Source organism: Mustelus asterias, chromosome 5 (genome assembly GCF_964213995.1).
Source record: "Mustelus asterias chromosome 5, sMusAst1.hap1.1, whole genome shotgun sequence".
NCBI classification, from domain to species: Eukaryota; Metazoa; Chordata; class Chondrichthyes; order Carcharhiniformes; family Triakidae; genus Mustelus; species Mustelus asterias.
The window spans coordinates 62,072,674-62,094,613 of record NC_135805.1 but is presented as its reverse complement, the minus strand read 5'-3'; the positions used below and the strand labels follow the sequence as shown (position 1 = coordinate 62,094,613).

General features: G+C 40.6%; 1 protein-coding gene across 2 annotated transcripts in view; it reads right to left on the bottom strand.

The window, feature by feature from the left end:
* map3k7 (mitogen-activated protein kinase kinase kinase 7) overlaps window positions 1–21,940 on the bottom strand; it is a 115,848-nt gene that overhangs the window by 72,646 nt on the left and 21,262 nt on the right. For both annotated transcript variants that reach the window (XM_078212664.1, XM_078212665.1), the window contains exons 2-4: window positions 15,239–15,349; window positions 10,769–10,834; window positions 8,832–8,877 (exon numbers count right to left, since the gene is read on the bottom strand). In XM_078212664.1, coding sequence (XP_078068790.1) covers window positions 8,832–8,877; window positions 10,769–10,834; window positions 15,239–15,349 — 223 coding nt within the window. The remainder of the gene's footprint in view (window positions 1–8,831; window positions 8,878–10,768; window positions 10,835–15,238; window positions 15,350–21,940) is intronic.

The window sequence follows — 21,940 nt, the reverse complement described above, 5'->3', positions numbered from 1 at the left end:
GTTCTCCTGGCCATATTCTCACTAAGTTGCCCACCACTCACCTTGCCTTCCCTATTAGCTGAAATTGTTAATTGTCCTCTCTCTGTGAATTCAAATCTGCTATCATCACCCCTCTCCTCAAAATAAATCCTTAAGCACTCTGCCCTTGAAAACGATTGTCCTATTACTTTCCAAAATCCGTGTACATATTGTTCCTTCCCAAATTGGTGCTCAGTTTCCCAGATATTGTGCTCGGATCAAGTATCTATCCAAGACAATCCATTTCTCAAAGTGGATTGTGTGGCTGTGATGAAGGTAAACCACCCGCCCTCTTCCAAACATGGTTCACCACACATCCTCCTACAATTTCTCCACCAATCTAAGATTGCACTTGCCTGAGAATTACTTGCAATGGTTTCTCTTCCCAATTCCGCACCGTTACTTCTGCTGCCACCCAAGAATCTATCCAAGGCCTCTCCTATTCCTCATTCGAATGCTGTCCCTCAGGGGCATCATCCAAAATCTGACAATGAGTATGGTGATGGCACCAAGTTATGCCTTACCACCACCTCTCTCAGGCCCTCCAATGTCTCTCAAATTGTCAGGTTGCGTGTATCTGACACCGAGTACTGGGTGAGCAGAAATTGCCCCCAATTAAATATTGTGAAGACTGAAACCTTTGTCTTTAATCTCCATGACTGGTTCCATCTCTGTTCCTGGAAATTGCATGAGGCTGAGCCAGACTGTTTTGCAACCTTGGTTTCATATTTAACCATAAGCTGAGTTTTCAACCTCATAACCACACCACCATGAAGGCTTATGATCACTTTGTCTGGCTCAGTCTTTTCCTCAGCTCATTTGCTGCTGAAATCCTCATCCATGCCTTTGTTTCCTCTAGATTTGACTATTTCAATGAACACTTGGTTGGTCTTAAACAGTCTACCCTTTTAAACTTCAAGCCACCCAAAAGTCTGGTGCGAGCTGGGACATGAGCATCAAGTCCTGTTCACCCATCATTTCTTGTGCTTGCTGACCAATAGTTTCATAGAATTCCTACAGTGCAGAAGACGACCATTCAGCCCATCGAGCCTACACCGACAACAATCCCATCCAGGCCCTATCCCCGTAACCCCATATATTTTACCTTGCTAATCCCTCTGACACTACAGGGCAATTTAGCATGGCCAATCCACCTAACCTGCACATCTTTGGAGGTACTGAAATAATGTCTTGATTTTAAAATTGTCACCTTTCTTTTCAAATCCCTTTATAATCTCATCTCTTCCTGTTTCTATAACCTCCTTCATCCTTCCAAAACCTGAGGTATCTACCTTCCTCCAATTACGGCCCCTTGAGCAATTTCAATTGCTCCTCTACTGGTGACTGTGCCTTCAGCTGCCTTGTCCTTCACCTCTGAAATTCCCTTCTTAAACCTCACTTCCCCTCTATCCCTCTTTTCTCCTTAAGGACACTTCCTAAACCTACCAGACACAATTTTACTTGTGCTTTAAAGTTCGTACTATTGTCTGAATACAGTTAACTGCAGCAACCAAAACATTTATAAATACATAAAATATTAAATAAACAGTGAGGCCATTCAGGAACAAAAATGAGATCTTCTTGAGCAGACAGAAGGCATGACACAGGTTAGAATAAAATTAGATTATTTTATTCATCCATGGGCTGTGACCTTAGCTGGTAATTTTAATACCAATCCCTAATTTCTCTTGAAGGAGCTGCCTTCTGTGTGCCACAGGTACACCTACAGCACTGTAAGGTAGGATTAGCAGGATTTTGACCAAGGTACAGTGAAGGCAAGGCATTCAGAATGTTGTGCAATTTGAAGGGGAACTTGCAATTGGGTGTTCCCATGCACTTGTTGCCCTTGTTCTTTTAGCCAGTAGAGATTGTGGGGAGTGCTGCTGGTGAGTGATTCAATGATGAGAATGCCATTGAATGTCAAGGGCGGTGTTAGTCTCTTTTTGGGGATGTTCATTGCCTGGCACTTAAATGGCAAAACTGTTGCCTGAATGTTGTCCACATATGACTGTAAATGGGCAAAGATACTTCCTATGTTTTTGGAAACTTGAGAGATAGAACTTACAGCAAAATCCCACCGTTCAGATGAGTTGTGTTCTCGTAAAACTGTGTAAATAGTGAAATCGCAAATGAGGAACATGTTTTTCAATGGGTGGCAATTAGATCCAGCAATGCAAGGACAGCATTGATTTGTGCAGTTACTGTACTGTAAATTGCAGTACCTGTATATGACAGATGGGGGAGCCTCTGAACAATACAGGACATGTGCTGAAAATTGTAAAAAGAGACAGTCCCCATTTAAGAAAAAAATGTATCACCTCAAAACTGGCAGACAAAAGTAGTGAATATTTCAAAATTGAACAGAGCTATTATCACATATCTGGACCGACAGATTCGGACATTTCAAGTTTAATCTCCCCCTTCGGGCTGCACCTCTGCTGCAACCATTCCAGGCACCGCTTTTTACCCTGTTGGAAAAGTGCTTGAATAAAGAGACTTAGACTACCACCAGGACTAATGGAAGGAATTCACTTCCAGAGGCTTTGATGTTATCTCCCTGTTAATATATGTTGAGGTTTCTGCTCTGTCATGGTTTCCCTCAGGGGAAAAAGAGAAAGGAAAGAAAATGGGGATAAGTGAACAATTGCTCATACCACAGGTGATACAGTGTACAATGGCTTTAGCGTGGGTAAACGAATGTGGGAACAAGGAAGTCACAAAAGGTAGGGCTTTAATGTAGATTAATGTAGGTGGTTGGCTGCCTCAAAGTAGAAAAGTCACCCCATCCAAATGGGATGCATCTTTGATTTCTGAGGTCCAAGGATGGATATACAGAGCTATGATCACAAATCTGCCAATCTTCCTTGAATACGACGACATATCAGAGGACAAGAGAATTGCAAATGTTACATCCCTGCCACCAGCTAGCCCAATGTCAGCGGTAAGGTAACTTAATCAATAATGTGGGACAAAATTAATTGGCATTTGGAAAATTGCAGGCTATTAAATCAAAGTCAAGTCAACACAGATTTGTAAGACGCAATTTTTGTTTGATGAACTTCATTAAGTTCTTCGATGAAACAATGGAAAGGATTGATGATGTCATGTACATGTTGTTGCTATGTACATAGATTTTCAAAAGATGTACCAAAGTATCACTTAATTGATAATAAAAACAGTAAATGCTGGAAACACTCAGCAGGTCAGGCAACAATCTATGAAATGTTTCAGGTTGATGACCTTTCATCACAATTATCGGAGCCGGAGACAGTTGTTGAGAAAGGAAATGTGGCTCTGAAAGCAATGAAGGTGAACAAGGTAAAAGAGACAAATGGAAACCCCACCAGAGCAAACAGCAGACCTTCAAGGTGGGTATTTCTGAAAGAGTAGTGGAAGTGAAGCAAGCACTGATCCAAAAGCAAAATACAGCTGATTCATCAAATCTGGAACAAAAAGTGCTGGAAATACACAGCAGTTCCAGCAGCATCTGTGAGGAAAAAAATGTTAATATGCAAGGCTGACCATCTTTCAGAACTATTAGCTGGAGAAGACTGTTAAAAAAGCAATAGGACCCTTTATAAATAGAGGCATATAGTACAAAAGCATAGACATTGTGCTAAACCTTCATAAAACACTGGTTAGGCCTCAGCTGGAGTCGTGTGTCTAATTCTAATTTTGGGGAGAGTGCAGAAGAAATTCACTAGAATGACACCAACTAAGAGAGACTTCAGCTATGAGGAGACAATGAAGAATCTGAGAAAGAGACTTGCATTTACATAGCACCTCAAGACCACAGGGGTGTCTCAAAGCTCTTTACAGTCAATGAAGACCTTTGAAATTTAATCACTGATTTGATTTATTATTGCCACATGTATTAGTATGCAGTGAAAAGTATTGTTTCTTGCGCACTATACAAAGCATACCATACATAGAGAAGGAAAGGAGAGGGTGCAGAATGTAGAGTTACAGTCATAGCTAGGGTGTAGAGAAAGATCAACTTAATACGAGATAGGTCCATTCAAAAGTCTGGTGGCAGCAGGGAAGAAGCTATTCTTGAGTCAGTCAGTATGTCTCTTCAGGCTTTTGTATCCTTTTCCCGACAGTAGAAGATGGAAAAGAAAAACATGGAAGAAGGTGGGAGAAAAAAACCACTGTTGTAATGTAGGAGATACCAGCACACTGCAAGCTCCCACAATATGATAATGACCGGATAATCTGCGTTTGTGATGTTGGATTGAAAGATAAATAGTGATAGGGCATGGGAATAACTCTTGTTATTTGTAATAGTGCCATAGGATCTCTTATATCTACTTGAGGGGGCAGATGGGACCATGGTTTAGCATGTAATTTAAAAGACAGCACCTGAGTGCAGCACTCCTCACTACTACATTGGAGTGTTAGCCTTGATTTTGTGTTCCCAAGTCCTGGAACCAATTGACATTTGATTCAGAGTGAAGAGTGTGACAAATAGAACAAGAGAAGGTAAAGAGGAGATTGGATTGATGTTTTCAAAATAATGAATGATTTTGAGGGAGTAAATAAAGCAAAACTGTTTCGAGGGGCAGACGGGTTGGTAACTAGAGGATGCAGATTTACGGTGGTTGGCAAAAGAACTAAAGGCAACTTGTAGAAGCATTATGTTGTGGTCTGGAATGCACTGCCTGAAAAAGTTGGTGCAAGAGTTGGATAAATACTTGAAAGGACAATGGGAAAAAGGGGAGGGAAGGGGGACAATGATACACCATTCTATGACATTTAACAGCCTATTAGCAAACACGGGAAGTGTAATTATTTTCACCAAACTGAAACCTGAAAGGTAGAGTTTTGCTGCCTCTTTCTTGGTTTTAAATTATGGCAAAAACAGAGCAGTTAGCACCATAGCCAAAAACTGCACCGGTAACTAACTGGTTTCTTCCCCATCACAAACTTGCTGAGTTATTTACACAGGATAGCTTGACTGTTATGCAAAACTAATTAAGAATTGATTAATAAATTATAATAGTGCAATCATTGTTTAATTAGAATTGATATTGCTAACTGGCAGTGGTTAATTCAAAAATAAAAACATGTTACACTTTGAAAAGCAACTTTTGGGACTTCGAAGAGCATTCTAAAGACAGTTGAGCATGAAGCACAATTAGCAAAACCCAAGAAAAAATATTGTTTGAAAAGTATTTTCAGGGATGCTGAACTATATATACTCAGTAAGCTATCATTTCTTCTACCTTGGTTATAAGGTTAGAGCAAACACACACTGCAGCCAAGGCTCTCTTTTGAAAAGTGAAAAGTCACCTCTATTGAGAACAGCTCGACATACAGAGGCATTTCTCTTTCATTTGGTCCACCTAGTGGCTGTATCCAGAACTGATAATACAGTATGATGATGCAGCCATTCTGCTTTTTAAACATCTAACTTAAGGCGCACCAAGTAATTGCTATCCAAATCTACACTACAAAATATATCACAGAAATTGAAAGGAACTTTAGGGGTGATGGCACAATTCAGCATTTCTTGCAGCACACATTTTGGGAAATCACAGGCCAACATTTTTCCTCTTATTGTTGAAATAAATCATTCCCATTTCCCAAAGATATGCCTCGGACATTGAATCTAGATTGCGGCATCAACCACTTTCCTTTACGCTTTTAATTTTAAGGAAAACAAATCAATGGTTCAGTAAAAGGCATATAGAGTACAAATACAAGCAAGTTATGCTAAACCTTTATATATCTCAGGTTACAGTAAGAAGTCTCACAACACCAGGTTAAAGTCCAACAGGTTTATTTGGAATCATGAGCTTTCGGAGCACTGCTCCTTCATCAGGTGAGTGGAGGGATGTTGAACTCACCTGATGAAGGCACAGTGCTCCGAAAGTTCGTGATTGCAATTAAAGATGTTAGATTTTAACCTGGTGTTGAGAGACACCCCCAGTCCAATGCCGGAATCTCCACATCATATCTCAGGTTAGGCCTCAACTAAAGTGCTATGCTCATTTCTGAAAAAGAGTTATTTACTGAGAATTTCTGAGCACCAGACTTTAGGAAGGATGTCATGGCTTTAGAGAGGGTGCAGAGGAGAATTATTAGAACAATTTTGGAGAAAAGGAAGTCCAGCTACGTGAAGAGATTAGAGAAGTTGGGATTGTTCTCATCAAGAGTAGGAAAGGTTTAAGTGATATGTTCAATATTAGAGGGTTTTCATCGAATTCTTACAGTACTGAAGGAGGCCATTCGGCCCATCAAGTATGTACCAATCACAATCCCACCCAGGCCCTCTTCCCATAACCCCACACATTTACCCTGCTAATCCCCCTGACACTAGGGTTAATTTAGCGTGGCCAAACCACCTAACCTGCATGTCTTTGGACTGTGGGGTGAAACCGGAGCACCCGGCGGAAACCCATGCAGACACGGGGAGAAAGTGCAAACTGCACACAGACAGTGACTGAGGCTGTCACTTTTAAAGGCTACTTGGGGGAGAAACTGTTTTCACTGACAGGAGGGCTGGTAATTAAAGTACACCGATTTAAGATAATTGGTAAAAGAACCAGAAGGGAGATTTTCTTCCCCCAGGAGTTTTGATGATCTGGAATGGACTCTCTGAAGGGGTGATGGAAACAGATGCAACAGTAATTTTCAGAAAAGAACTGGACAGATACTTCAAAAGGAGAATTTTGCAGGGCCATGGGAAAAGAGCAGGCCAGTAGGACTACTTGGATAGCCCTTGCAAAGAATTGGCACAGGCACGGAGGGCTGAAAGGGTTCATGTTAGCTCTGTTTTCTCTCCATCGATGCTGTAAGACCTACTGAGATTTTTCATCATTATCTGTTTTTGTTTCCGATTCCAGCATCTGCAGTAATTTGCTTTGATTTTAGTTAAACCAAGATAACTGCTTAAAAGATAAAGGATCAGGACAAATGAAGAAAGTTAATCCTCAGGAAGTCAATCAAGGACGACAACCAAAACAATTAGAGAAAATTCCTGATGGTGGCTCGCATCAGGGATCATAATATAGTTGGACCATTAGTTAATGTGTCTCGTGTTTCATTGTGGTTTCCGGGAATTTATTTTAATTATCTTGAGAGATTGCTGAGCAATTTCCCAGATTTTCTTTTTCACTCTAAATTGCCCAGTGTTTTCAAAAGTCTGCTTTAATGCCTCGCCCAAGAAATTGGCTGTTGGTGTGCGTTTGTGCAAGCAGAAGTTTGATTCTCAGTTGTTACAGCTGGTATGAGATAGGTTTGATGGACTAGCAAGAGTTTTACCATTTTTAAGGGTAAGATAGAAAAGTAGATAATTGATGGTAGCCAGAGTGAAGTAATTAACTACTTTAGTAAATGCAACACCAAAGACCAGACACAGCTGAGAGCCTGTTTAACTCCTAAATTATAGGGATGTCCCAATAAAGTTGCAACACAATGCAGGTAAGAGACCCAACTTGAAGTTATGCCAACATCAAACTAATTCAATGAAACACTTCATTTTGAAGGACAATTTTAATAGCCCAACAGAATACACAATCTGTCTTGAATTCCTAAATTCAGTACGAGTTGCAACCTGAAGCCACAGCCCAAAAGCCCTAAGACCATCTTATTCAAGGATAATCCTAAATAAAGACACTCAGAGGATGAATAATTATGGGTCTATCGAAGTCAAATAGTTTACTGGTAAGCACAAAACTGAAGAATATAACGTAAAAATTACTACAGATTGGAAAATAAAAACCTTCTTTGCTCCAGAGTAGTAGATATGTAGAACAGACTACAACAAAAAACAACTGAAATGGGATTGTTAACATCTTCAAAAAGAACTGCAGAAATATCTGGCTGCAACTAGAGGAGAGCGCTCCCGTAATAGTCATTACTCAGGACAATCAAATGTTCCACATCAGTTTGTGCCTCCTGTGCTGCTGGGAGAGAATATTACATACAGGGCAGATTTGAACAAGCGAGATAAATAAAGACTGAAGTTTTGTCTCAAAACCTTTGGGAAGTAGGAAATATTTATGCAGAACTTTCCAGGGGATTAAAGTGACATGGTGCAGTCCATTACTGGCAAGACTATACAAGATCTGTGAAATTAAACAGTTTGAAGTTCCAACTGATTTCTTCACATATTTTTCATTGCAGATGCTGAGAGATCTGTCCACTTTGCATTGTCACCCAGGTACATGACATGGACTGTTTCACATCAATACTCTTGCTGGGGCACAGTTCTTGGGTAACAGGTGCCTGGCAGTACCTCACTCAAGTAGCCATCAGTAGCAGCACATTGGCACAGTGGTTAGCACTACTGTCTCAGTGCCAGGGTTCGATTCCGGCTTTGGGTGACTGTTTGTGTGGAGGTTGCATGTTTTCCCAGTGTCTGCGTGGGTTTTTTCCAGGTGCTCCGGTTTCCTCCCACAGTCCAAAGATATGCATGTTAGGTGGATTGGTCATGCTAAATGCACAGGGTTATAGGGATAGGGCAGGGGTGAGTCTAATGGCTCGTTTCTGAACTGTAGGGATTCTGTGATTTGTAAGCGTTGAAGAGTTTTAACAAATTGATAACTGTGAACAGCATCACTGCCAAATCTCATCTGATTCTCATCTAACACACACAATGTTGGAGACTCTCAAGAAAACCTGGCACTTTCCTTGTCTCCTACGAGTGCAATGGCCAGTTGGAACATTCCTGTTGCTGCTTCAGTTGAAACACCAAACACAGCACAACCGATGGATCAAACCTGGAGCCTACTGGTCTGTAAGTATAAAAAATAGGCATGCAAGTGTTACTTTCTTATTAAGATAATGTAACTGGGATTTCAACTTACCATTGTAAAGGGAGCCTCCTTCTGCATATTCCATAACAAGGCAGACCTGGAAGAAAATATCACAGAGTTAGCCGGCTTTTCTTTCCAGATAATCCAGCATTTTGTGCAGAAAAAATCTGGAGGTTGGTGGCAGGGTGGGCCAGAAAAAGCCGGCAGACAGGAATCCAGAGAATGGGACGGTCTTTTTACAAAGACCACACCCCCTCGCCAACATGGGGTATCTCCTCCTCTCACACCTTACAAGCAAGGGGATCCCCTCCTCCTGCACCATGTGCACACACACACGCTCTCGCTCTCGCGCACGCGCACACGCACACGCACACGCACACACACACACACGATTCTCCCCACGAAATGCACAAAGGGAACCCTACCCCCAATCAATAAGGGGATGCAACTCTCCCCATGCAGTTGCCCAGACAGCATCCCCATCAGCACTGCCCCGGTAGTAGAAATAGTTTATCCCCATCAACCATTTTGGTTTCCCTTAATATCTTAAAACCTCAATCAAATCACCCCTTAACCTTCTAAATGCCAGGGAATACAACCTGATTTACTTGACTATCCCAACATAGTTCTGTCTGATCTTCCATATCCTACCCTCCATAAACCTGAGGCCCATGCCTCAACTCCGAGAAACTCCCATTCCCCTATCGCCCCAGTGCTGGTTGACCTACACTGGGCATGCAACATGTTGATTTTCCAGGGCCTTGCCTCTCCCGATCTGTGTACTTTCCTCCTGCTCCAAGACCCCGCAAGATATCAGTGCTCTACTAATTCTGGCTTTCTGTGGACCCTGAATTTTAGCCTCTTTACCATCGCTGGCCACATCTTCAGTTGCCTAGGCCTGAAGCTCTGGAACACCCTTACTAAACATCTCCGTCTCTCTACTTCACTCTCTTCCTTCAAGATATTTCTGAAAACCAATCTCTTTGACAAGCTTTTAGTCATTTGACCTAATTCTTATGTGGCTTGGTCTTGTACTTGTTTAATAATGCTCCTGTGAAAAATGCCTTGGGACATTTCATTACATTAACAGTGCTATATAAATATAAGTTGTTGTTGCAGTTTGTGTAATCATTCCTTGCAAATTAACCCTTGGAGTCTAGGTTTCATTCTGGTAAACCTACACTACACTCCTTCCAAAGCCAATATATCCTTCCTATGGTGCAGTGCCCAAAACTGAAGTGGTCTACCCAGGGTTTTGTGAGCTGAAGCATGACTTTGCTGTCAGGCATCCAATTATAATTAGGCTGCAAATTATTTGATTTCAACAATAGGTTGATTAAGACCACCATTGTCAGGCTATGCAAAAAAACTGCTATTATGTTACTGGTTCCAGCCCCTTTTCAACTTGAAGCTGTTTTACAACATAATCCATTTTTTTTGTTCCTCTAACTCTTTTGTCCACCTTCAACAATGGTGACTGTGTCTTCAGCCATCGAGGCTGAATGGTCTGCAATCCTCTCCGTTAACATCTCTAACTCCAGCTCTCAATCCACCTTTAAGCCCTCCTTAGAATCTATCTTTTAGACCCCTGTAAAGTGTTTTGGAATTTTGTTTTCTGTATTAGTGGAGTGCAAATTCAAAAGAGTGCAGTATAAATGGTTGTTAATGGGAAAAAGTCAGGAGCTGCCTTTGCCCTCCATGAAGATCCGAGCGTAACAGGGGAGTTCGGTAGTGGTTTCAGTCAAGATGTTCAGAGAAAGCTCTTGAAGGTGGGAAGAGATATCACAACAGAGGTATCGAGGAAGAGATTTACAGCTTAAGGTCTGACATTGATTTTAGCTCACTTATAATTAGATGAGTCCTCTTTATGAGATATAAAAATCATATCTGGGAAGTAAAACGTTCAAGAACTATAATTTACTCAAACAATAATAGTGCACAATTAAGTTACACAATCCAAAACGATAAGTAGGATTTGAATTACATACTGGATTTAGACAGGCTCCATACAATTTCACAATATTGGGGTGCGTTACACGTGACAACTGCCGAAGCTGTAACAGAAGAGAAAGAAAAGTCATGAAAATACAATTAAAATGAGGCATAAATCTATGCAAAGAACTTCCACAGTGGCTGCTGCAGTGGGAGAATAGGTGGAGAAGGTGGAGAAAGGAAATGAACAGGTAATCAGAAATCCCCAAATGGAGTGTTACTCAGTTGGTACAGCAATACCCCAGGCATGGGAATAAAGACAATTACAATACAGATGAAATGAAGCTGAATTTAATCTTCCTTGGTCTTTAAGATCAATTTAGCTAGAGAGGAAGAGATTGGATTAAGTGCACTGCAGTGAGGCATGTATTGTGCCTGTAAGATAGTCAGGAAGGCAAATAATGTTTCCACTACATTTATATTTGTAATACTACTTGAATTTTGTGCATTTCACAAAATTATAAATTTGCTCCATAGCATAGAAATAAATGTTAGATGTTTAGAAAACATACTAATGGAAAATTAACGTGGATTAAAATATTACACCAGCTAGAATTCTATACGGAAGTACATAAAACTTAATCTCCTTGCCTTGATAACAGAAATCCTTGCACAACTAAACTTCAGCTAAAGTTAAATTTTAATGAAATTCCACTCAGATGTAAAGTGAACTTTAGGCTAATAGGATAAACTGTGGCATTGCTAATTACTTACCTCCAATTTACCTTTCCTAATTATTTGAAATAAAAGAAATCTCCACGTACAAATCAGAACTTTCACATCCCACCTAACCTTTTGTCCAGAATTCCCTATCAGCAGGTCCTCAGACTCTCCCAAGAAAAATATTTATCCAAGTTTCAAGGAAGACTCACTGAAAGACAAGCTCAGATCTCTGGGATAAGGCTAACTGTGGCCATGCCATTCTCTGCTTACAACTGTCAGCAGCTGGCTTATCTCCTCTTATCTCTTTTCAATCTAGAAAACTGGAGTGCAGTGACAAAGATTCTCTATCCAGTTCCTAGGACAAAGTAAATTTATTCAGATATCAGGCAGGTAAAAGTGTTATCTAAATACAAGCTGTAGTTTGTTCAATCTTTCCTTGTACGTTGACCCTTGGAGTCCAGTAATCATTTCAATAAACCTACATTGCACTCCCTCCAAGGCCAATATTTCCTTCCTGAAGTGTGGTGCCCAAAACTGGAGTGGTCTAATCAGGGCTTTTGACTTTCACCCATTTGAATTTTGTCAGTTGCTGTCGGATAGGTAGTTAGGTTGCAATTTCATTGATTTAAACACTGGGAAGATTAAAGACAGATTATCAGATCAGTTTTGCTAGATAGGATATGACACCTGCTGATGATACAAAATTCCAGAAAAGGTAGAGGAAAAAGCTGAAAATGCAGCATATGCACTTAAATGTTATTTTATAAACATACATTCGCCGGATATAAGCAATAAAAAATTTTGGCCATTAAATTACACCTCGTAAATAAGTGTATGAATGCTTACTGTGTTCTGAAATTCTTCACAGCTATTTTAGCAGGTGTTAAGTGCATTCATTTTAAATGCATTGAGTACACAGCTGCATATTGTAGCCCGCATTCTATAATTTGTGCTGTGGGAAACACAGGATGGTTCAATTGTTTAATATGCAACTGGAATTTTAGTCTTACAATTTTCCTTACCGGAAACACCTCTTATTTATTTCAAAAATCAGTGCTCATAAGATGTTGATATATAATATAACAAATAATATAGTTTAAAAACATGTCAATTAAAAAAAATCTCAAAAATATTTTGAATTCAAGGGTTTCTATCGAGAGATCTTTTGCATGGTAGGAAGGAGCTTAAAGTAGAATTAGGAGGGCTAAAAGGGGCCATGAAAAGTCTTGAGCAAACAGGGTCAAGGAGAATCCCAAGGCTTTTTATGCATCTATTAGGAGCAAGAGGATAGCAAGAGAAAGAGTAGGCCCACTCAAGGACAATGGAGGGAAGTTATGCATGGAGCCACAGCAAGTGGGTGAGATCCTTAATGAGTACTTTGCATCGGTATTCAACAAGGAGAAGGACATGACGGATGTTGAGGTCAGGGATAAGTGCGTGAATGCTCTAGAGAATGTCAATATAATCGAAGGAGGTAGTGTTGAATATCCTAAATTGCATTAAGGTAGATAAGTCCCCGGGGCCAGATGCAGGAGGCAAGGGAAGAAATAGCTGCGCCCTTAACAGATATCTTCACATTCTCTTTGACCACAGACAAGGTTCCAGAGGACTGGAGGATAGCCAATGTTTTTCCCTTGTTTAAGAAAGGAAGCAGGGGTAATCCAGCAAATTATCGGCCAGTGAGCCTGACATCAGTGGTGGGGAAGCTTTTGGGGAAGATACTGAGGGACAGGATACAGGCACATTTGGAAGAAAATGGATTAGTTAGTGACAGGCAGCATAGTTTTGTACGGGGAAGTTATATCCTACCAACATGATTGATTTTTTTTTGAAGAGGTGACAAAGATAATTGATGAGGGAAGGGCTGAGGATATAGTTTACATGGACTTCTGTAAGGCATTTGACAAGGTCCCACATGGCAAAGTGGTACAATAATTAAAATCACATGGGATTTGGGGTGGGCTGGCTAGATGGATACAGAACTGGCTTGGTTATAGGACAATAAGTAGTCTCACAACACTAGGTTAAAGTCCAACAGGTTTATTTGGTAGCACAAGTCACAAGCTTTCAGAGCACCACCCCTTCATCAGGAGAGTGGGAGTTTTCACTCGGAGAGTGGGAGAACTCCCACTCACCCGATGAAAGGGTAGCGCTCCAAAAGCTTGTGCTACCAAATAAACCTTTAACCTGGTGTTGTGAGACTTCTTATTGTGCTTACCCCAGTCCAACGCCGGCATCTCCACATCTTGGTTATAGGAGACAGAGTAGCAGTGAAAGGGTGGTTTTCAGAATGGAGGTTTACAGCTGGTGGTGTTCCGCAGGGATCAGTGCTGGGACCTCTATTGTTTGTAGTGTATATAAATGATCTGGAGGAAAATGTGGGAGGTCTAATTGGTAAATTTGCAAATGACATGAAGATTTGTAGAGTTGCTGATAGTGCCAGGGATTGTCAGAGGATACAACGGGATATAGATAGATTGGAGGCTTGGGCACATAAATGGCAGATGGAGTTTAATCTGGACAAATGCGAGGTGATGCATTTTGGAGGATCAAATTTAGGTGTGAATTATACTGTAAATGGCAGAACCCTTAGAAACATTAACATAGAGGGATCTGGGCGTGCAGGTCCACATTCACTAAAAGTGGCAACACAGGTGGCCAAGGTGATTAATAAAGCATATGGCATGCTTGCCTTCATCAGCAAGGGCATTCAGTACAAGAATTGGGAAACCACGCTGCAGCTATATAAAACCTTGGTTAGGCAACATTTGGAGTATTGTGTGCAGTTCTGGTCACCACACTACCAGAAGGACATGGAAGCTTTGGGGAGAGTGCACAGAAGATTCACCAGGATGTTGCCTGGTCTTGAGGGTGTTGGCTAGGAGGAGAGGTTGAATAAACTATGATTGTTTTCACTGGAAAGACGGAGGCTGAGGGGAGGCCTGACAGAGAGCCACAAAATTATGAGAGGCAGAGACAGAGTAGATAGTCAGAGGCTTTTTTCAAGATTAGAAGTGTCAATTACCAGGGGGCACAGGTTCAAGGTGAGAGGGGTAAAGTTTAAGGGAGATGTGCGGGGAAAGTTTTTCATGCAGAGAGTGGTGGGTGCCTGGAACGCGCTACCAGAGGAGGTGGTGGAAGCGGGCACATTAGCAACATTTAAGAGGCATCGGGATGGGTGCATGAATAGGGAGGGAATAGAGGGACCGAGTAAGGGCAGAGGATGTTTTTTAGTTTAGTTAGGGCATCATGATCAGCACAGGCTTGGAAGGCTGAAGGGCCTGTTCCTGTGCTGTACTTTTCTTTGTTCTTTGTATGATACCATTTCCATCCCAGCAACACCCCCTCCCCCTCAAAAAAGATCAAGGCTTTTAAATGTATCACACATCACCATCCAGGTAAAAGGAGTTGAAGGCAACCTGCTACCAGCTCTTTGCTAACATGGCTCCAAATATCCAAGTGTTTGGGAGCAGAATTCAAGGATGGTTTTCAGGGAAATGTTTGGCCTCTACTTCATGATATGGCTAAAACTGCTCTTTTAATTCTTTCATGTGATGAAGTGCTCTTGAGAAACATGAGAGAAAATAGCAGTAAGAAACCAATTCCTTAACCAGGTAAGTCCATGTAATTAATGAAGAACTGTAAATTCCTCAGCTATGTTTTAAAGATGTGCCTGGAAGAGCCAACATTCATCTTTTGCTACTTTTAGATCTATTCCCCCTCTAATACAAACACCCAGATCAAATCCTAGATTTTAATCCTCAATCTTGAAGATGAAAAGAAGGCATACAAAGTGGAATTACCTCTACGATGAATGCTTTCCTCTCTGATTCACTCTCAATTTGCTTTATAGCTACATCTTTTCCACGCCATTTTGCTTTGCACACAACTCCAAAAGCTCCTCTCCCAACAACCTGCAGGGCACAAAGTAGCAAATACATTAGATTTCCACAAAGTCCTTATCCATCCTTCATGAACTTCAGTTCAACACATGTGCTACTAATTTGGTCAAAAGGAAGATTATTCAGGATATTGTACATGGAAATATGGAGAGAGAGTGATTTCCAGAAGTTTTGGAAGTGGTCATCTCTAAGACCTGCCTTTAGGAACCAGATTGCCTTTACAGCAGGACTTGCAGAGCATAAACGTGTTTTCAGTCACGTTAGGTTTGGAAGCAGTAGTGTATGGATTAAATTATATAAAATCATGCAGTTGTGACAATGGCAAAGTTGATGAAGTTTTTTGTTCTTAGAAACTGCTCTTCATATACAAGGGCAAATGAATTGAAGAGATCAAAATACACAAGATGATGTTTTCATTTTAATTGCATATTTAATCCAATTTCAAGAGACTGTCATCAGTGCCTTGGCTCTTTCAGTGCCACTTACACATTTGCACAGGAGATGTGCTCACACACTGAAAAAACATTAATAACTCACAAAACAAGCCTCAGTTGCTTGGATGCCTATTTTCATATAAAGGGATTCAAAACAAATTATAATTAACATAGAAGCCAATCGTAATTTAAAAAAAGAATGGAACACAATTTACTCTTTGAACATATCAGCAATGTAGAAAAGGGTGCTGGTATTTCTGAATGAATTGCCTTAGTACAGGTTTACCAGCATGCTTTCAATTCAGGAAATGGAACGAAAGATATGGATCTCGTTCAAAGAACTGGCTCATCTCCAACCCAGGAACCTATCACAATGCACTGAATTACTAATAATCTCAAATGAGGAAATTCATATTGTACTTATTGCATTCATTGAATGTTTTATGTTATGAAAATAATAAACGCTGAAAAATAGGGGATAACCTCCAATGAGAGCTGGGCTGGGGCGGGGGGGGGGGGGGGGGGGGGGGAGTGGTTTGGAGAAGAGTGAGAATTAAAAAAAAACATTCTTGAACCTGAGCTCAACACACCCACTTCAGTTTAACATTTTCCACTGAAATATTTTCAGGAAGATAAATGGCTGGTGTAATAGCAAAGCATTTAGAAATACATAATATAATCAAGCAGAGTCAGCATGGCTTCATGAAGGGGAAATCATGCCAGACAAATTTAATGAGAATTCTTGGAGGTGGGAATGAGCAGCGCAGGCAAAGGGGAACCGGTGGGTATGCTTGGATTTCCAGAATGCGTTCGATGGGGTACAGCACAAAATGCTACTTAATAAGATAAGAGACCATGATGTTAGGGGTAGTATATTAGCATGGATAGAGAATTGACTACCTAATAGAAGACAGGATTGGGATAAGAGGGACATTTTCAGAATGACAACCTACAACTAGTGGAGTGCCAAAAGCATCAGAACTCTGGCCACAATTATTTACAATATATATTAATGACTTGGACGAAGGAAGTGAATATACAATTGCCATCCAGTGGATGACACAAAAATAGGTGGGAATGCAAGTGACGAGGATGGCACAATGTCTAAAGAGGGATCTAGACAGGTTAAGTGAGTGGGCAAAAATTTAGCAGATGGAATATAGGAAAATGTGAAATTATACACTTTGGTAGGAAGAATAAAGGAGCTAGATATTATCTAAATGGAGAAAGACTGCAGAAAACTGCAGCACACAGAAGGATTTGGGGGTCCTTTTGCATAACTCACAAAAGGCTAGCATACAAGTTCAGCAGGTAATTGGGAAGGCAAATGGGATGTTGGCCTTTATTTCAAAGGGAATGGGATATGAAAATAAGGAAGTCTTGCTAAAACTATACAAGGCACTAATTAGATCACACCTGGAATACTGTAAACAGTTTAGCCCCTTATCTAAGGGAAGATATAGTGGCATTGGAGGCAGTCCAGAGAAGGTTCACGAGGTTTATCCCATGTATGGAGGGCTTTTCCTATGAGCAGAGGTTAAGTAGGTTGGGCCTACACTCATTAGAGTTTAGAAGAATGAGGGTTGACCTTATTGAGACATATAGGTTTCTCAGGGGGCTTGACAGAGTAGATGCCAAGAGGCTGTTTCCCCATGTGCAAGAGTCTAGGACCAGGGGGCATAATCTTAGAGTAAGACACACCCGTTTAAGACAGGGATAAGGAAGAATTTCTTCTCTAGAGGGTAGTGAATCTGTGGAATTCTTTACAGCAAAGTGCTGTAGAGATTGGATCGTTAAGTATGTTTGAAGCTGAGATAGACATTTTTAATTTGTAAAGGAATCAAGGGTTATGGGGATAAGGCAGGAAAGTGGAGTTGAGGATGGTTACACCAGATCAGTCGTGATCTCTTTGAATGGCAGCTCAGACTCAATGGGCGAATGGCCTGTTTCTGCTCCCATGTCTTACATCTTACAGATTCTCAGACTGTTGACATTCTGGCAAGTAGAAGCGGGTGAAAGGCCCAATTCATGAGATTGGTGCCGGTATTGCATTGTGCGTCAGAAGCAGGAGGAATCCCCAAGCTCACAAAGCCAAATCTACGTGATCAGACCCTGGAATCATTCAACGTTCCCCCCCCTCCCCCCCCCGTCCTGCAACACAATGTCTGCTTCACCCCACCCCTAAGTTGTTCGATTCATTGAAATGCCTCCCCTACCTCTTGCCCTCCAGCATACAAACAGCAATGAAAGAAGTGATCAGTTAAGCAGTTATTGGGTGAAGAATAAATATTAATCAAGGTACTTGAAAGACTGTCTTGCTCTTTGAATAGCTCAATGAAACTTTCTCTACTCATCGGAGGGAAATCAGGGTCTTGGTTTAACACTGCATCTGAAAGTCAAAACACAGCAGCACTTCCTCAGCGTGCTGCCATAAAGTGTCAACCTAAATTAGCTGCTCAAGTACTGCAATGGGGCCTGAATCCACAAGCTTCCATTCAAAAGCTGAGAGATGAGCAATATTCACAATTACTTGTATAGTTCTCCAATTTGTCAAGCTGAAATAGATTTGTGATAACACTCAAGTCAGGAAAGTGTAATAACAGCTAGAAAATGCCACAGACTATATACAAGACAAGGTGATCCTTAATACCTTGAATCCTGAAGATTTCTACAGAAGAACTTGCATCCCAGAGACGGTAATAATGTCAATTCCTGAGCAACAATAAACCTCTTGCCCTAATTAAGAACACTTGAACATTATGAAGGCAGGGACTGCTTGGTGGTCATCTGATGGTGTGTCTTGGAGTACAAAACCCTACAAACTGACCCCAATTGCCGCCTTACAAATAGAAAAAGTACAGGGTGGTAGCGAGGCACCTCCGTATAAGAACTGAAAACGGAAGTAACCGAGCAACCGACTGCAAGTGTTCCATACATTTTTCAATTAAACCAATTCAGTCAAGCATTCTGTCTGTGTCACATAATGGAACGCTGTCCACATAGAATTGACACAACTGTGCTTTTACTCTTAGCTGTAAGGCCAGAATGCAGTTAACATTTTATTCATAGAGCAATTCATCTTTACAGTTTTGTCTCTTACAAACCAGCAGGTCCAGCTTTGCCATAGTTTCTTTCTTTTTTTGAGGTCTAGTTAAAAATATCCATAGGGGAGGCATATTTGGATGCTTTGTACCTGTACAGAAACCATTCAGCTGATCACAATTGTAGTAGTGCAGACATTACAATTTAATACACTGTTCTGAATTATGAAACAGAAATATCAGGATTCTCATTCACAATTATTGCTCAGTGGCTCAAGCTGAAACATGCATTTGCGAACAAACAATGACAGGACTGGGTTCAGCTACAAAACCCCTCCAAGTAGCTTGTCATTTAGTGTCCAAATCAAAAATGAACAGCATCTTGAGGATTATGGAACCATGCTCCAGCAAGCATCAGTACCTTCAGGCGAGGAAAGCACTAGTACAACTATTGGCCAAACCTTTATTCTGTAGCTTTATTTGTTAAGGGTAAACCTCATTCAAAGATCATACTAGCTTGAAATAAAATATTGCCATCCAGATTGATGGTAGATTAGAATTAAGCAATTAAAGTTCAAAGCGTTTTGCCACAAACTTGACACAATTCAGCATAAAACAGCCATTAATACTTTAAGACAATTTGGTAGAGGAGATTCAACTAACTCATCCTTCCATAGATGTCTAGTTTCCTCCATGCCCATCACAGCATCCAACTGTAACTTAGATGGTTGCAGAGTTGTTGCCTCTATTACCCCAAGCACAAGATCATTCAACCTATTGAGCACTTTTTGCAAGACCAGGTACCAATTCATACCTACGCTCCTTATCCTTGAACTATGGTTGAAATATTGCTTTGCAGCTGCTTTTTCAAAATAATTTGCACCTTATATACTTTACAGTCCTGTCCCACTCACCTCCTTTGAAGAACGAGGTTCTTCTATTTTATATCAAAATTTATGGTTGCTTTCGGTTTTAGGGGTTGGAACTGGGGCACAGTACTCAACATTACAGCCTCACAAAGGCAGTGTAACTTCTACCTGCTGAGTTCACACTTATATAACACTGATTTGGTATTATAAAACGTTCTGTTACCTTTGAGACTTTTTAACGTGTTGGTTACATATCTCTTACAACCTCTTCTCAACTTGGTCCAACATCATTCCTCAACTGTATCTTCTATTCTTGCTGCAATTGCAAAATATCTTGCATTTGTCGATTTTTATTTATTTTTAATTTTTGTCAATATTTAAATGGATCCGGAATAAATTTACTCACAAATTACATATGACATTATGTGCCTTATCTTTACTGCTCTATCTGCAACTCATTCTCCAGCATTAGATGAGGGTAGGATCCCTGCCTGAGTCAGAAGGTCATGAGTTTAAGCCCCTTTTCAGACACTTAACATATAATCCACGTTGACACTGCAGTGCAATTCAAAGGAAGTGCTGCAGTTGGATGTTTAGTCTTTTGAAAGAGAAACTGAGGCCCAGTTTTCTCTCATGGGTAAATGTAAAAGACCATAAGACGCTAATCAAGGAGGAGGAAAGTTCTTCCAGAATCCTGGCAAAATGTTTATTCATGACATACCACCAGAGAGTGTATCTGGTCATTAATGTCATTGCTGTCTGCCGGACCCTCCAATATACAAATTGGTTGCCCCAATTGCTTACATGAAATAGCAATTATACTTTAAGCACATTTTATTGGCTGTGAAGTGGATGGCATTATACAAATTATTTCCTTTACTGGGGAATCAACTTTAAAACCCTTCATTACATCGGCTTCAAGGTATAGACTTTTCCTCTTTGGCCAGAATTAGATCCACATACATCTGGATTTTGCAGTCAGTAGTGAGAGATAGTGCTCTCTGGTGGCCTCAAAGAAACATAGGAACAAAAGTAGGCCATTTGGCTCTTTTGAGCCAGCTCCACCATTCAGTAAGATCATGACCACCCCCGCCCCCCAACAAATGGCTCTCAACTCCTTTGCCAAACAAAAATCTGTCCAACTCTGCCTTAAATAAATTGAAAAGTCTAGCCTCCACAACTTTCTGGGGAAGTGAATTCCACACACCAACAACCCTTTGGGAGAAAAAGTTTCACCTCATCTTCATTTAAAAATAAGATGTCTCTCTTTTAAGACAACGTCCCCTGGTTTTATTCTCCCTCACAAGAGGAAACATCCTCTGGGTATGGACCCTATCAAGTCCCATCAGAATCATCTATGATCCATCAAGATCATTTCTCATTCTTCTAAAGTGCAATGGGCATAGGCCCAACTTATTCAACCTTTCCTGATAAGACAACCTCTTCATTTCAGGAATGAATCCAGTGAACTTTCTCTGAACTGCTTCTACTGCACATATGTCCTTTCTTGAATAAAGAGACTGAAACTGTACACAGTACTCCAGATGTGGTCTCACCAAGATCCTGTACGACTATAGTAAAACTTCCCCACTTTTATATTCTATTCCTCTTGCAATAAATGCCAACATTACATACGTCTTCCTTATCATTTGTTGTACCTATAATGTTAACTTTGAGATTCATGTACCAGGACAGCCAGATCCCTCTGTATCACCAAATTCTGCAATATTTTTCAATTTCAAATGTATACTGCTTTCCTATTCTTCCTGCCAAAGTGAACAAGTTACATTTACCCACATTATGTTCCATCTGCCAATTTTTTTCACACCCAATCTGTCCATATCCCTCAGCAGACTCGCTACCTTCTCTTGACAACTTACTTTCCTATCTATCTTGGTGTCATTGGCAAATTTAGCTACCTTACATTCTCTCCCTTCATCCAAGTCATTGATATAGATTATAAATAATTGAGGATCCAGCACTGATTCCTGTAGCACTCCACTCATTATTGCTTGCCAATCTGAATAGGGCCATTTATCCCTACTTGTTTCGAAGGAGAACTGTCCACAAAGATCTAATGATCTCTGTGGCATGGATTTTCCCTTTGCCAAGAGTTTGTTTGAATCAAGCACTAAGTCATGGGATTCTTCCAGTTTGCAGCAACAGTAATGACATCAAGCAGGGTAAGTCACTAATCACATTGATGCATTCTCATAGATAACAAACAAGGAAGTGAAACATACTGATTTATCCTTACCT